The sequence below is a fragment of the Taudactylus pleione genome, unplaced genomic scaffold (assembly GCF_031769625.1).
Source record: "Taudactylus pleione unplaced genomic scaffold, aTauple2 ptg001421l, whole genome shotgun sequence".
Lineage (NCBI taxonomy): Eukaryota > Metazoa > Chordata > Amphibia > Anura > Myobatrachidae > Taudactylus > Taudactylus pleione.
The window spans coordinates 754,069-769,523 of NW_028285820.1; the positions used below are offsets into that span (position 1 = coordinate 754,069).

General features: G+C 42.6%; 1 protein-coding gene across 6 annotated transcripts in view; it reads right to left on the bottom strand.

Annotated features, from left to right (window-relative positions):
- Positions 1-2,497: 2,497 nt before the first annotated feature.
- The window catches only part of LOC148442679 (uncharacterized), an 81,194-nt gene continuing 68,236 nt past the window's right edge, over positions 2,498-15,455 (bottom strand). For 3 of the 6 annotated variants that reach the window (XM_088463640.1, XM_088463642.1, XM_088463641.1), the window contains exons 2-5: positions 10,488-10,652; positions 9,740-9,931; positions 7,896-8,544; positions 2,498-4,491 (exon numbers count right to left, since the gene is read on the bottom strand). In XM_088463640.1, coding sequence (XP_088319766.1) covers positions 3,353-4,491; positions 7,896-8,544; positions 9,740-9,931; positions 10,488-10,565 — 2,058 coding nt within the window. In that variant the 5' untranslated portion in view covers positions 10,566-10,652 and the 3' untranslated portion in view covers positions 2,498-3,352. Of the gene's footprint in view, positions 4,492-7,895; positions 8,545-9,739; positions 9,932-10,487; positions 10,653-11,353; positions 11,496-15,455 lie in introns of all 6 variants that reach the window. The other 3 variants (XM_088463643.1, XM_088463639.1, XM_088463644.1) reach the window with 3 other exon arrangements.

Consider the following 15,455-nt stretch of genomic DNA (forward strand, 5'->3'; position numbering starts at 1 on the left):
ACACGTCTGTCTTAAGAAAAAAAATGGCTCCACCCCAACCAATATTCCACATATCAATATAAATGTCTCTAATTACGTCACAAATTTCAATTATTCTTACTTATAATTTAAACGTTCAGTAAATTAATAAACTGCCAATTATATTTATTATTATTGTATTTTTTATATATATGTATGTATATATATATATATATAGCTGATCAGACTATAGTTTAAAATATGTTATTATTTTATTTATCAATTTAATTTAATTTTACTACTTCAATAATTTAATTACAAAATTACTTATATGCAGCTACACTATGTCAAATTCACATATTGATGAGTCCAACACCTAGTAGAAGACACCCGATCACCAATATTATCTCTCTCACACTATCTCTGAGTATAGGAACATGTATTATAAATACAATAATTTCTATTACTCACCAAGATATCGAGAGATGACTAGTGAAGACCCTCAAGCCACTGGCCAATCAGCAAGTAGTTCTCCCCCCGTCACTATGGTTACACTGGATACATGATGAGGTGCATTCTGTAAGTCCTGGAAGCCAGTGCCTCCAGCTATAGAAAATCCCTTTTATACAGGAATGAATTCTCCCAGGTGCTGCTTCACCAAGTAATTCCTCCGGCACGGATATTATTAAGAATAAGTACTTTATTAATGAATTAAATAATGTTACTGAGAGTATAAGTGCATCTCTCAGGGTTAGTGCACAAGTAACAAGGAGGAGAACAAATCACAGACCTTTTATACACTGGTCATGTCAGTTACAGAACCATTACACATTATCACGCCCTCTAACATGATTGTTACCTCTATGGCATGCAAGCACTGGATGACTTCTGGCATAATCTGATAATACATCTATAATAATATGGAGACATAGTTTATTCTTATTAGTATTATTAGAATCCTCCGTCCTGTCCTTGGAATACAATGGAGGAGGCTACGTGTCCTGCTAACATCCTTGCTCCGTGGGCTGTATCTATATATGTGGTATATAGCTCAGACTGTGCGTAATAGGAAAGATCTTATTGTATTCTTTATACTCTCTACATTGAGAAAAACAAGTTATGTAATATCGTGCTTATAGTGACCATGATAGCTGAGTCCTGCTGCAGCATCATGGCTGACGAGTGGTTCTAATACTGACTAATGTATATATGTGCTCTGTATGATATATCAGTATATGGATATTTGTATATATGTGCTCTGTATGATATATCAGTATATGGATATTTGTAACTTGTAACTATATGTACGTATATGAAATATATCTGTATATATTGAGTTATGTGAAATATACTGTATTTGTTTATTGAATCATACATTCACTAGTGCTTTCCCTGCTATATAATCATCACACTGACTGCACACACTGCTCCATGCTAACATATTACTGGTGTCATAAAGGGGCTGTGACTGCTGGTGCTTTCCCTGCTATATAATCATCACACTGACTACACACACTGCTCCATGCTAACATATTACTGGTGTCATACAGGGGCTGTGAGCGCTGGTGCTTTCCCTGCTAGATAATCATCACACTGACTGCACACACTGCTCCATGCTAACATATTACTTGTGTCATACAGGGGCTGTGACTGCTGGTGCTTTCCCTGCTAGATAATCATCACACTGACTGCACACACTGCTCCATGCTAACATATTACTGGTGTCATACAGGGTCTGTGACCGCTGGTGCTTTCCCTGCTAGATAATCATCACACTGACTGCACACACTGCTCCATGCTAACATATTACTGGTGTCATACAGAGGCTGTGACCTCTGTTGCTTTCCCTGCTATATAATCACACTGACTGCACACACTGCTCCATGCTAACATGTTACTGGTGTCATACAGGGGCTGTGACCGCTGGTGCTTTCCCTGCTATATAATCATCACACTGACTGCACACACTGCTCCATGCTAACATATTACTGGTGTCACACAGGGGCTGTGACCGCTGGTGTTTTCCCTGCTAGATAATCATCACACTGCTCCATGCTAACATATTACTGGTGTCATACAGGGGCTGTGACCGCTGGTGTTTTCCCTGCTAGATAATCATCATTTTCATTCCTCTTTGGATAAAATGTGAAAAGTATTTTTACTCTGCTGAAAAAAATGTGGCATAGCCATTGCCAAATGTACCATCGCAGAGATTTAGCTGCAGAAGTGTATCCGCAGGTGTCTCCTTATACTGCAAAGTCCTGGTGAGTACAGTGACCACTTCTAGTGTATACGCTGTTAGCCTGTAAGAATGAAGCTGGTAATCACACACAGCACCCAGATGTGTCTCAGAGATGGATATACCACAATATTCATGGATCCCCCAGGGAGACAGCAGCTTTGTAGTGGGAATGATCCAGTTTCTGCATGACATTAGCCCACAGATGTTAGTGGACCTTCTAGTTTGTGTACATGACATATAAAACAATATAAACCGTAAAGTAAAAATTGGATGCGTGAAACTGGTTCAGTATAATAAATAGCAGTTTTTAATAATACTTTGTTTAGTTAATTAACACATGACAAACATTCGGTCCCTCGAGTCCCAATACATGAAGATGATTGGCTGCATTTTGTACATGGAGAACCAGAGAAATACAACTACACAATATTACAATGTAGCATGTATACAATTATTAGTACATACAGCACAATATTACAATGTAACATGTATACAATTATTAGTACATACAATGTAGCATGTATACAATTATTAGTACATACAGCACAATATTACAATGTAGCATGTATACAATTATTAGTACATACAGCACAATATTACAATGTAGCATGTATACAATTATTAGTACATACAGCATGATATTACAATGTAGCATGTATACAATTATTAGTACATACAGTACAATATTACGTTTCATAGATCTTTATAGCCTCATTCTCTAAGCTCGGGAAGGAACAGAGAGAGAATAGCAGGATATAATGGACGGGAAGGGGCTGGTGGAAGAAATTATCTGTCAGGTCTCAGACCTTATGGTCTGTTATTAGATGACCGAACTCTGTTTCCGCCTTGGTCACTGTTCCTAGTGTCTTTTTACACCCTTTTATACCATTTGGGTGATCCAAATCCAAAAACTACTATACACACTGCAGTCACTTTCCTTTCAAAATAGAGCAAGAGAAGTAACAGCAGATACGAGGACTGTAATACAAACTATGACCACTCACAAAACAGAAATGTCAGAGGTCAGGATAAATGCTGTTTAATAAGATGTTATTTTTTATATACATTTTCATTTGTAAACACTGTTTCTCTAGTGTAAATAAAGGGTGGTCTAATGAGACCTGATTTCTGATGATCAGGACATGAGAGTAGCTAATCTGTGTGACATCTTTTATGTGAAACAAGATCTGATTTCTGTGTAAAAGTTTTCCCACACTCAGAACATGGAAATGTCTTTTCCCCTGTGTGACTTCTCTGATGTGTAACAAGATGTGATTTCTGTGTAAAACATTTCCCACACTCAGCACATGGAAATGGTTTCTCACCTATGTGATATCTCTGATGTATAACAAGATATGATTTCCGTGTAAAATATTTCCCACACTCAGAGCATGGAAATGGTTTCTCACCTGTGTGACATCTCTGATGTGTAACAAGAACTGATTTCTGTGTAAAACATTTCCCACACTCAGAGCATGGAAATGGTTTCTCACCTGTGTGACATCTCTGATGTGTAACAAGATGTGATTTCCGTGTAAACCATTTCCCACAATCAGAGCATGGAAATGGCCTCTCACCTGTGTGACTTCTCTGATGTATAACAAGATTTGATTTATGTGTAAAACATTTCCCACACTCAGAGCATGGAAATAGTTTCTCATATGTGTGACTTTTCTGATGTATAACAAGAACTGATTTCTGTGTAAAACATTTCCCACACTCAGAGCATGAAAATGGTTTCTCACCTGTGTGACTTCTCTGATGTATCACAAGATATAATTTCTGTGTAAAACATTTCCCACACTCAGAGCACGAAAATGGTTTCTCACCTGTGTGACCTCTCAGATGTCTACAAAGCTGTGATTTCTGTGTAAAACATTTCCCACACTCAGAACATGGAAATGAATTCTCACCCGTGTGACTTCTCAGATGTATATGAAGCTTTGATTTCTGTGTAAAACATTTACCACACTCAGAACATGGAAATGGCCTTTCACATACCTTAGGTGGCTGATGAGTACTATGATTTGTGTTCTGTGTAAGACTTTTGGCTTCTATAGAAGAAGGAAATATTTTATCTAGCCTAAGAGCTGTAATAGATGTACCAGGAGAACATTCCTCATTATTCGCAGGATCAGGTGATACATCTGCAATGTGAGGTACGGGATGTATAACTGGGGTAATGGGGTTTTCTCCCAGGGAATCTTGTTTGATGTAATTATCTTCTACTTCAAAATCTGTAGATAAAACTATATTCTCCTTCCAGATATTCCTGCTATTACATCCACCTGCTGGGAATAAAATAAATATATGAATGTCCCATAAATATAATTTTTCATAAAGACTATAATTAAAGGTCCTTAAATCACCATCAAATGGATAAACTCACGATGCTCTAAGGTACAATGTAAAACTCATCACCTGACAGTTTATGCTCCGTTATGTATAGAGCAGGGATTACAGCTTTATTGTAATCATTTGTGCTGGTTACTCTGTAACATGATAGTAACATGCAGTGATAACACAGTACAGTGATAACATAAACCTCTCTGCATACTATCAGGGTTAGTGCTGGCATGTGACTGTGACATAACCCGGTCCCCCTTAACTACGGTGTATACCCATTAACACAGGGCTCGACAAATCCCGTGGGCCAGGTGTGCCTGTCCATCCTGGACTGCGCTGACTCCTCCTCTCCGTCCCAGCCTGTGGTGACATCACCACTCTGTCCCGGCATCTGGCAACTCCTCCTCAGCCTGCATCCTAACTCCGGCTGCATAGAGGTCTCCGGTAAGAGGGTCTATGCATGGCCAGGGATTGCAGAGCAGCTTCAAAGAGATAGCGGTGTGATGACGAGGGGGAATGGAGGGCTGGATGGTTCCGGAGGGGTGGTTTGCCGGCGGGTACCCTATAGTTGTGTGGCCATTGCAGTTAATTTAATGGGGGGGGATTAGCTGCTCCTTATTGTGGCTGCGGGGAAGGGTTTGTTTGCCCGGGGGTAGCTGCACAGCATTGTGGCTGCAGAAGGGTGGTTTGCCTGGGGTACCCCCTTTGTAGTGGGGGTTGGTTGCTCGGGGGAGTAGGTGCTCAGGAATGTGGCCCCAGAGAGGGGGGTTGTAGTACTGTCTGGCTCCATTGTTTAATGTGCAAATGAGGTCTATTATTACTGGAGGGGGTGGGGGGTGGAGCAGATTAGCTGTGCAGAGAAGTGAGGAGGGCTCCATGTTACTATATCCATTCAACTGCGGCCATTCTGTGGACTAGTATAGTGTGTATAACAGATGGATAACACACAGAGCTGTGCTCCTCACTCCTATCATTTCTTTGGTAAGGACGGTGGTCTGGCTCCTACACTTTAGATCTTAGAAGAATATGACAAGCCCGGCATTACACTTATATTATCAGCAAGTTACAAATCTGGACAGTGACTTTTAGGAGGATTATACTAACATTCCAATTCTTATTACTCACAGACATTGGGATTACTCTATATGATTGTGAGAGGAAGCGGTTAGCCCCACTTGGATGTTGTTTTGATGTATAGTGATTATATATATATATATATATATATAATCAATTTATTATTGTAAAACATCTGTATTATGCTGGGGCCCATGCAATATTTATTAGACAGCTTATAATAAATTAGATATTCTTCTAAATTGCACCTGGATATTATATTTATCACACAGACTGGTATAGCGCAGGTCATGTGATGTTTTTCTTTGGTTCATATTTATGAAACTGCAGAGTTTTTAACTTTTGAACAGCTGTTTAGCCAGTCCTAAGGGATTATTATTATTTATGTTAGCGATAATCAGCACTGTTTATTTTTTCATCCAATCTGGGGGACACTGGACCATGGGACATACAGAAGCTGTCCCTAGGGGAGGGTGTTATCAGAAAACCCAGCACTAGCATCCTTGGATGTAAAAAGCCGGTCGCCCCTCACAAGCTGGAGGTCCCTGGATACAGGGAGAGACAGGAGGGCTGGGCTCCACAGACTGGTGTGTGACCTCCGGAACTTGGTGACCAGGAACCAAGTGCTGTCCTGTCCCTATGTCTGTCATTGGGAGTTTTATGTACACTCTGCTTGTATATTTCCAACTGCCTCCAGATCAGTACAGCCACCCCTTCAGGCTCCAGCCTCTGTACTCTGTCATCCGGTCCAAGCAGACCTCAGGCAACAGCCAGTGGGAGGTGGTAACAGCGGAGGAAGGATGCAACAGGGCCGAAGCTGCAGCAGTCACCAGCAGAGAAGCTGGGCTCTTCAGCAGCAGGATGCTGGCGCTTGGCTCTGCCTCCTCCCAGCAGCACCCCCCTCTTCTGCAGCCGACTCCATCTTCCATTCTGTCTCCATCTGCTCTCCTCCCCCCTTATCTCTACCACCTCCTACTGCTCCTTCATTCCTTTTCCCAGCTTTCCTGGAGCCCCCCAAGGGCCAGATCTAGGTTTAGATTCCTAATAAACCAGCAGCAGTTGCATGGTATGGCCGGGGTGACCCACTACTACCACCTACTCTAGAGCCCATCACCTCTTCCAAATCTTATCTCCTCTGCCCTGAGTGGGCCAGGTATGGACAGAAATGACAGCAGCCCCCCAGAGGGAGTATGGTAACCCCACAGCCCTCCATTAGGAACAAGAAGGAGAATAACAACCTATGAGAACCATCACATACTGTCCCCAGCAGGTAGTGGTGGATGTTATTTCTCCCATGAGAACGATCACTGAAAATGTGTCAGACAAGTTTACAGTGTACACAAAGTTTATACAGTCACTGCTGGGTACTGTCATTACATAGGACATTAGTGACCGGCCTTACTATAACTACAAACCATGGCCGACACTGTATACATGAGATCATGGAAGGTAGGGAAGGAATAAAGTAACATAACAAGAAGGCGCTCGTAGTGTAGTAAATAAAACACGAAATGATGGCTGTAAAATGGGTAGTGTATGGATATGCTTATCTGAGTAAGGTTCCACTCATGGGTAATGGAAATCAGGATAACGTCATCCACTTGGACACTTTTTGAACCACTTTTAATGATGTCTAAATCTGGAATACAGCCCTGCACCAAGCACACAGAGAACTACTAAATGCATCAATATAAAACATCTAGTGGGTTAGACCGTGCACTCATCCACTGACTTATTTCAGAGCCCTGATTCATCGCAGTGGGCAGAGTGTGTGTGGAAACCAGTCTACAGAAGTGTGGTGAGGATTCACATATTTTTACTTGATACATACTATGGATTACAGTCCGTATCCCAGCAGCCACAATGCCGGCACTGATATTACCGGAGCCGGAATACCGATGCCTATCACAATCCCAACATCCTGACCACCAGAATACCAAAGGTAAGTAGCGGGGTGGGGGGAGGGTTAGCTTACCGAACAAGTGTAGGTATGCTAGACGACTGCCGGCATCCCATACCCATACTAAGATCCACAATTTATGCTATTGTCTGGTATGAGTAAAATACTACATCCATTAAAGACATTCAATCATGGTCTGATTACCTTTCCATGTCTCATTTAAATTGTGGAAAGATCTGCAGTAACCGCCTCTAAACAGATTTAGAAATTAACAAACTGCTCACTAACAGAGGAGGGTGTAGGATAACAGATTGTTGTAGTGAATGAACAAGGAGAATACGTGACTCTTTTCTGTAATACATGTTTATTACTCACCTGTACAGATATCTGTAGGGATTTCCTCATCTTCTACCTTTATATCAGTCACATACGTCTCTTCTCCCTCTATATCATCTGCCTTCATAACAGTCACATACGTCGATTCTTCTCCCTCTATATCTTCTGCCTTCATAACAGTCACATACATCTCTTCTTCTCCCTCTATATCTTCTGCCTTCATATCAGTCACATACGTCTCTTCTTCTGCCTTATTATCAGTCACATACGTCTCTTCTTCTGCCTTTACATCAGTCACATACGTCTCTTCTTCTCGCTCTATATCTTCTGCCTTCATATCAGTCACATGCGTCTCTTCTTCTCCATCTGTATCTTCTACCTTTATATCACTCACATACGTCTCTTCTTCTCCATCTATATCTTCTGCCGTCATATCAGTCACATGCGTCTCTTCTTCTCCCTCTATATTTTCTGCCTTATTATCAGTCACATTTGTCTCTTCTTCTCCCTCAATATCTTCTGCCTTCATATCTGTCACATACGTCTCTTCTTCTCCCTTTATATCTTCTGCCTTCATATCAGTAACATAAGTTTCTATTTCTCCCTCTATATCTTCTGCCTTATTATCAGTAACATACGTCTCTTCTCCATCTATATTTTCAGCCTTAATATTAGTCACAACATCAACCTAAAAAATAATACAAAACATTAAAGTATAATATACATCCGTCTAGAAAGGAAACCCACTGAGGAAGCCACAAACTTGGTGAAACACGTCCTGGACAATTCCTACACCATTATTTGTACATACTATTATCAATGACAAATGTATGGAGATCAATAAAACTTTTCAAAAAGTCTTAGGGCCTCATTCAGAGGCGGTCGTAGGATGCAAGCGGTCGTTCTGAAACAAGGCGGCCGCTTGCATCCTGAATGGCTGCCTCCATGACGGTCGTTAGGCTGTGGGTTAACACCCACAGCTCTAATGACCGACAAGGGTGATGGTCGCGATGGTCAAGACCATCGCGACTATCGGGGCTTACGACGAGACCCTAAGGTAGGGTCTCGTCAACCTTAAGCCCCAGGAGCTTCCTGCTCTGATCGAGCAGGAAGCTCCCCACTGACATCACTGATGATGTCAGTGGGGCCGCCCCCAAACGGCAAGCGTTCCTACTGGAATGCCTCCGTTTGGCAAGGCCCGCCCACAAAACACTCAACATCGACAGCTCGCCCCGTCTACGAAGAGACCACTAACGACGAATCACCCGTTAGCCGGGTCTCGCGAATGCGCACGACGGAGCCGGCTCTGTCGTGCGCATGCGCTGTGGGGCAACATCGAGTCGAATGAGCTCCTTAGTCTCCTCACACTTGTCCAAAGAGGATACCACCAAATTCATTTGAAACCTGCACGAAAAAAAGAGATTATTCTTGAATAAAACTATGGAAGGAAGGTATGTCCATATCATGGTTTGGAGGACGCATTTATGAGCTACAGCCGATACGATCAGTAACTGTTTGTGCTCCTTATGATCCATTCAAAGGAGAACTCGTGGGCCGGGGAAGGGGGGACAGTGGAGCAATTAAGTGAGTAGACGAATACAACTGAAAGCTTCTCTAAGAGTATTTCACTGGGCGACAGTCCCATGTACAAGGTAGCTGGACTTGTCCCCGAGTATGAAATATATATTGCAAGTTGTTCCTTGCAATATATCTGCTGGACTAACAATGTGCTGTGCTACAATTACTAACCAGGCATTTTCCTGCTGCTGATTGAGGTGTGTGAGCAGAAGTAACATCTTTTGTGCTACTAAGCCAATATTGTGGAAAATTTATGATAGGTATTGCTATAGTGACCTGTATAATGTCCCATTCCCAGCAGTCACCTCTCCAGTCAGCAGCTGAATGATTTTGTTGGTGAGTTCCAGTATCTTCTGGTCATTGTGTCTCTCATGTATCATTGAGTGAGGGGGAGGCACCGTGATGGGGCTCTGGGTCCTGCTCAGTCCTCCTGACACACAGAGACAGCTGCTGGGTGTCTCACACTCACCGGATGTCTTCTTCACTACTGTGTAATCCTGTGTATTGGGGGAGACACCAAATGTCACTGAATTCACGCCCAGATCCCCTCACCTCCTCAGTCATGTTCCTGTATTATTACTGTAGATATAAGTGATGTCACTGTGACACTCCCAGATCTCCTCACCTCCCCAGTCATGTCTCTGTATTATTACTGTAGATATAAGTGATATCACTGTGACAGTCCCAGACCCTCTCACCTCCCCAGTCATGTCCCTGTATTATTACTATAGATATAAGTGATGTCACTGTGACACTCCCAGATCCCCTCACCTCCCCAGTCATGTCCCTGTATTATTACTATAGATATAAGTGATGTCACTGTGACACTCCCAGATCCCCTCACCTCCCCAGTCATGTCCCTGTATTATTACTATAGATATAAGTGATGTCACTGTGACACTCCCAGATCTCCTCACCTCCCCAGTCATGTCCGTGTATTATTACTACAGATATAAGTGATGTCACTGTGACTCTCCCAGATCCTCTCACCTCCCCAGTCATGTCCCTGTATTATTACTATAGATATAAGTGATGTCACTGTGACTCTCTCACCTCCCCAGTCAGCAGGTAGATTATCTCCAGGGTGAGATTTAGTATCCTATCAGTCATGTGACTTCTATCCTTGTCCATCCTTAGCGATCAGTGATTTATACAGTACACGTCTCACCCTCACGTGACTTCTAGTAAAGACTCTCTGGTTCCCCACGGCTTACTTGTCTAAAAATATAATTATAATATATTACAGAGTACATGTAACATAAAAAAAACAGGAATTACACAGATATCACCCACCTGATACACACTGATCACTATACAGAGGTCACACTGATATCACACACCTGATACACACTGATCACTATACACAGGTCACACACCTGATAACCAGTGATTACTACACATAGTATAATATATACAAGTACACAACACCATATGATAAGATATTTCCCCAGGCCAGATCCCTCACAGCCCACCCACCCACCATTTCCTCCTCATTCCATCCTCATGTCATTCTCTCCAGTAACCTAGGATAAAGTCTCTGCCCCCATCATCTTACCCTACTTATCTGCTCCCCATCCACATTATACGCTCTCCGATAGTGCACCACAACTCCCAGCCCAGCCTCTCTCCCCACTACTGCCCTATTCCTCTGTCTCCTAACATCTGGGTGACTTGTGTACAATCACCCATCTTATTTTCTCTGCTCCACATCTGCAATAATTACTGAGTGTCAGCAGTGTTGTACTATCTGTGACTCCGCAGCTGTAGTGGGACCATAAGTCCCAGCATGACCTGTCATGCGGGAATCCACAGTTAGCCTACCACTGTAGGATGTACGTTCCATGTGTGACAATCCTGCCGGCCATGTGTATGTAGCATAGGGGAGAGGATGAAGCATTTATTGGAGGATAATCACTTACAGTACACAGTGAAGAACTAGAACAGTGTTTCCCGTCTCCGGTCCCCAGGGATCTCTAACAGGACATGTTTTCCATATATCCTTGCTGGAGTACAGGTGGCTTCATAAGGGTGCGTACATGCCTATAGATATATCTGTCCAATCTGTTTGGTGGGAAGGAAAATCTGGTAAAGTAGGGAAGCAAATAACAATAGAATTGGATACAAAACACTGGAATACAGACCAGATTTTCCCTCCCACCAGACAGATTGGACAAATGTGTACACAGTCTTACTGAGCACATAACATGGGTACACACTAGACAATGTATGCAATATCTCGCTCCAATCTGCGTCTAGTCTGTACTCATAAGAAAGCCTCAGATAGGCACTGCTCAGTTCTCACCTATTACAGAGGACGTCTGTGGATGTCACCATGGTAACCTGCAATGCTGTATAACTAGATGCTATATATCACCGTGATAACCTGCAATGCTGTATAACTAGATGCTATATGTCACCATGGTAACCTGCAATGCTGTATAACTAGATGCTATGTGTCACCATGGTAACCGGCAATGCTGTATAACTAGATACTATATGTCACCGTGGTAACCTGCAATGCTGTATAACTAGATGCTATATATCACCGTGATAACCTGCAATGCTGTATAACTAGATGCTATATGTCACCATGGTAACCTGCAATGCTGTATAACTAGATGCTATGTGTCACCATGGTAACCGGCAATGCTGTATAACTAGATACTATATGTCACCGTGGTAACCTGCAATGCTGTATAACTAGATGCTATGTGTCACCGTGGTAACCTGCAATGCTGTATAACTAGATACTATATGTCACCGTGGTAACCTGCAATGCTGTATAACTAGATGCTATATATCACCGTGATAACCTGCAATGCTGTATAACTAGATACTATGTGTCACCGTGGTAACCGGCAATGCTGTATAACTAGATGCTATATATCACCGTGATAACCTGCAATGCTGTATAACTAGATACTATGTGTCACCGTGGTAACCGGCAATGCTGTATAACTAGATGCTATAGGTCACCATGGTAACCTGCAATGCTGTATAACTAGATGCTATGTGTCACCGTGGTAACCTGCAATGCTGTATAACTAGATGCTATATGTCACCGTGATAACCTGCAATGCTGTATAACTAGATGCTATATGTCACCATGGTAACCTGCAATGCTGTATAACTAGATGCTATGTGTCACCATGGTAACCGGCAATGCTGTATAACTAGATACTATATGTCACCGTGGTAACCTGCAATGCTGTATAACTAGATGCTATATATCACCGTGATAACCTGCAATGCTGTATAACTAGATGCTATATGTCACCATGGTAACCTGCAATGCTGTATAACTAGATGCTATGTGTCACCATGGTAACCGGCAATGCTGTATAACTAGATACTATATGTCACCGTGGTAACCTGCAATGCTGTATAACTAGATGCTATGTGTCACCGTGGTAACCTGCAATGCTGTATAACTAGATACTATATGTCACCGTGGTAACCTGCAATGCTGTATAACTAGATGCTATATATCACCGTGATAACCTGCAATGCTGTATAACTAGATACTATGTGTCACCGTGGTAACCGGCAATGCTGTATAACTAGATGCTATATATCACCGTGATAACCTGCAATGCTGTATAACTAGATACTATGTGTCACCGTGGTAACCGGCAATGCTGTATAACTAGATGCTATAGGTCACCATGGTAACCTGCAATGCTGTATAACTAGATGCTATGTGTCACCGTGGTAACCTGCAATGCTGTATAACTAGATGCTATGTGTCACCGTGGTAACCGGCAATGCTGTATAACTAGATGCTATGTGTCACCGTGGTAACCTGCAATGCTGTATAACTAGATGCTATATGTCTCCGTGGTAACCTGCAATGCTGTATAACTAGATGCTATATGTCACCGTGGTAACCTGCAATGCTGTATAACTAGATGCTACATGTCACCGTGGTAACCTGCAATGCTGTATAACTAGATGCTATGTGTCACCGTGGTAACCTGCAATGCTGTATAACTAGATGCTATGTGTCACCGTGGTAACCTGCAATGCTGTATAACTAGATGCTATGTGTCACCGTGGTAACCTGCAATGCTGTATAACTAGATGCTATGTGTCACCGTGGTAACCTGCAATGCTGTATAACTAGATGCTATGTGTCACCGTGGTAACCTGCAATGCTGTATAACTAGATGCTATGTGTCACCGTGGTAACCGGCAATGCTGTATAACTAGATGCTAGATGTCTCCGTGGTAACCTGCAATGCTGTATAACTAGATGCTATATGTCACCGTGGTAACCGGCAATGCTGTATAACTAGATGCTATATGTCACCGAGGTAACCGGCAAAGCTGTATAACTAGATGCTATGTGTCACCGTGGTAACCTGCAATGCTGTATAACTAGATGCTAAATGTCACCGTGGTAACCTGCAATGCTGTATAACTAGATGCTATATGTCACCGTGGTAACCTGCAATGCTGTATAACTAGATGCTATATGTCACCGTGGTACCCTGCAATGCTGTATAACTAGATGCTATATGTCACCGTGGTAACCTGCAATGCTGTATAACTAGATGCTATATGTCACCGTGGTACCCTGCAATGCTGTATAACTAGATGCTATGTGTCACCGTGGTAACCTGCAATGCTGTATAACTAGATGCTATATGTCACCGTGGTAACCTGCAATGCTGTATAACTAGATGCTATATGTCACCGTGGTAACCTGCAATGCTGTATAACTAGATGCTATATGTTACCGTGGTAACCTGCAATGCTGTATAACTAGATGCTATGTGTCACCGTGGTAACCTGCAATGCTGTATAACTAGATGCTATATGTCACCGTGGTAACCTGCAATGCTGTATAACTAGATGCTATAGGTCACCGTGGTAACCTGCAATGCTGTATAACTAGATGCTATATGTCACCGTGGTAACCTGTAATGCTGTATAAGTAGATGCTATATGTCACCGTGGTAACCTGCAATGCTGTATAACTAGATGCTATATGTCACCGTGGTAACCTGTAATGCTGTATAACTAGATGCTATATGTCACCGTGGTAACCTGCAATGCTGTATAAGTAGATGCTATATGTCACCGTGGTAACCTGCAATGCTGTATAACTAGATGCTATATGTCACCGTGGTAACCTGCAATGCTGTATAAGTAGATGCTATATGTCACCGTGGTAACCTGCAATGCTGTATAACTAGATGCTATATGTCACCGTGGTAAACTGCAATGCTGTATAACTAGATGCTATATGTCACCGTGGTAACCTGCAATGCTGTATAAGTAGATGCTATATGTCACCGTGGTAACCTGCAATGCTGTATAAGTAGATGCTATGTGTCACCATGGTAACCAGCAATGCTGTATAACTAGATGCTATATGTCACCATGGTAATCTGCAATGCTGTATAACTAGATGCTATGTGTCACCGTGGTAACCTGCAATGCTGTATAACTAGATGCTATATGTCACCGTGGTAACCTGCAATGCTGTATAACTAGATGCTATATGTCACCGTGGTAACCTGCAATGCTGTATAAGTAGATGCTATATGTCACCATGGTAATCTGCAATGCTGTATAACTAGATGCTATATGTCACCGTGGTAACCTGCAATGCTGTATAACTAGATACTATGCTGCAGTGGGAAACAATCGGGAAGCCCGCGGTCGCAATGCCGACTCACGGCTTCCCGACTGCTTAATCCCGGCAAGGGTTAAATGACAGGCGTCGAAATCCTACACCGGGAGACCAAGGGGGGGGAGGGTTAGGTTTAGGGTTCCCGTGGGGGATTTAGGGTGAGGCACCCCCCCGGGAGGTTAGGGTTAGGCTAGGTTAGGGTTAGGCACCCCGGGGGGAGTTAGGGTTAGGCACCCCTAAGGGAGAGTTAGGGTTGGGGGGGGGGGGGGGATTAGGTTAGTTTATACTTACTTTAGGACGCTCGGGATCTTTACTGCTGCCGGGATTATATCATACTGAATCTGATGCAGTAATATCTGGGTTACGTTGTAGATTGCTTATAC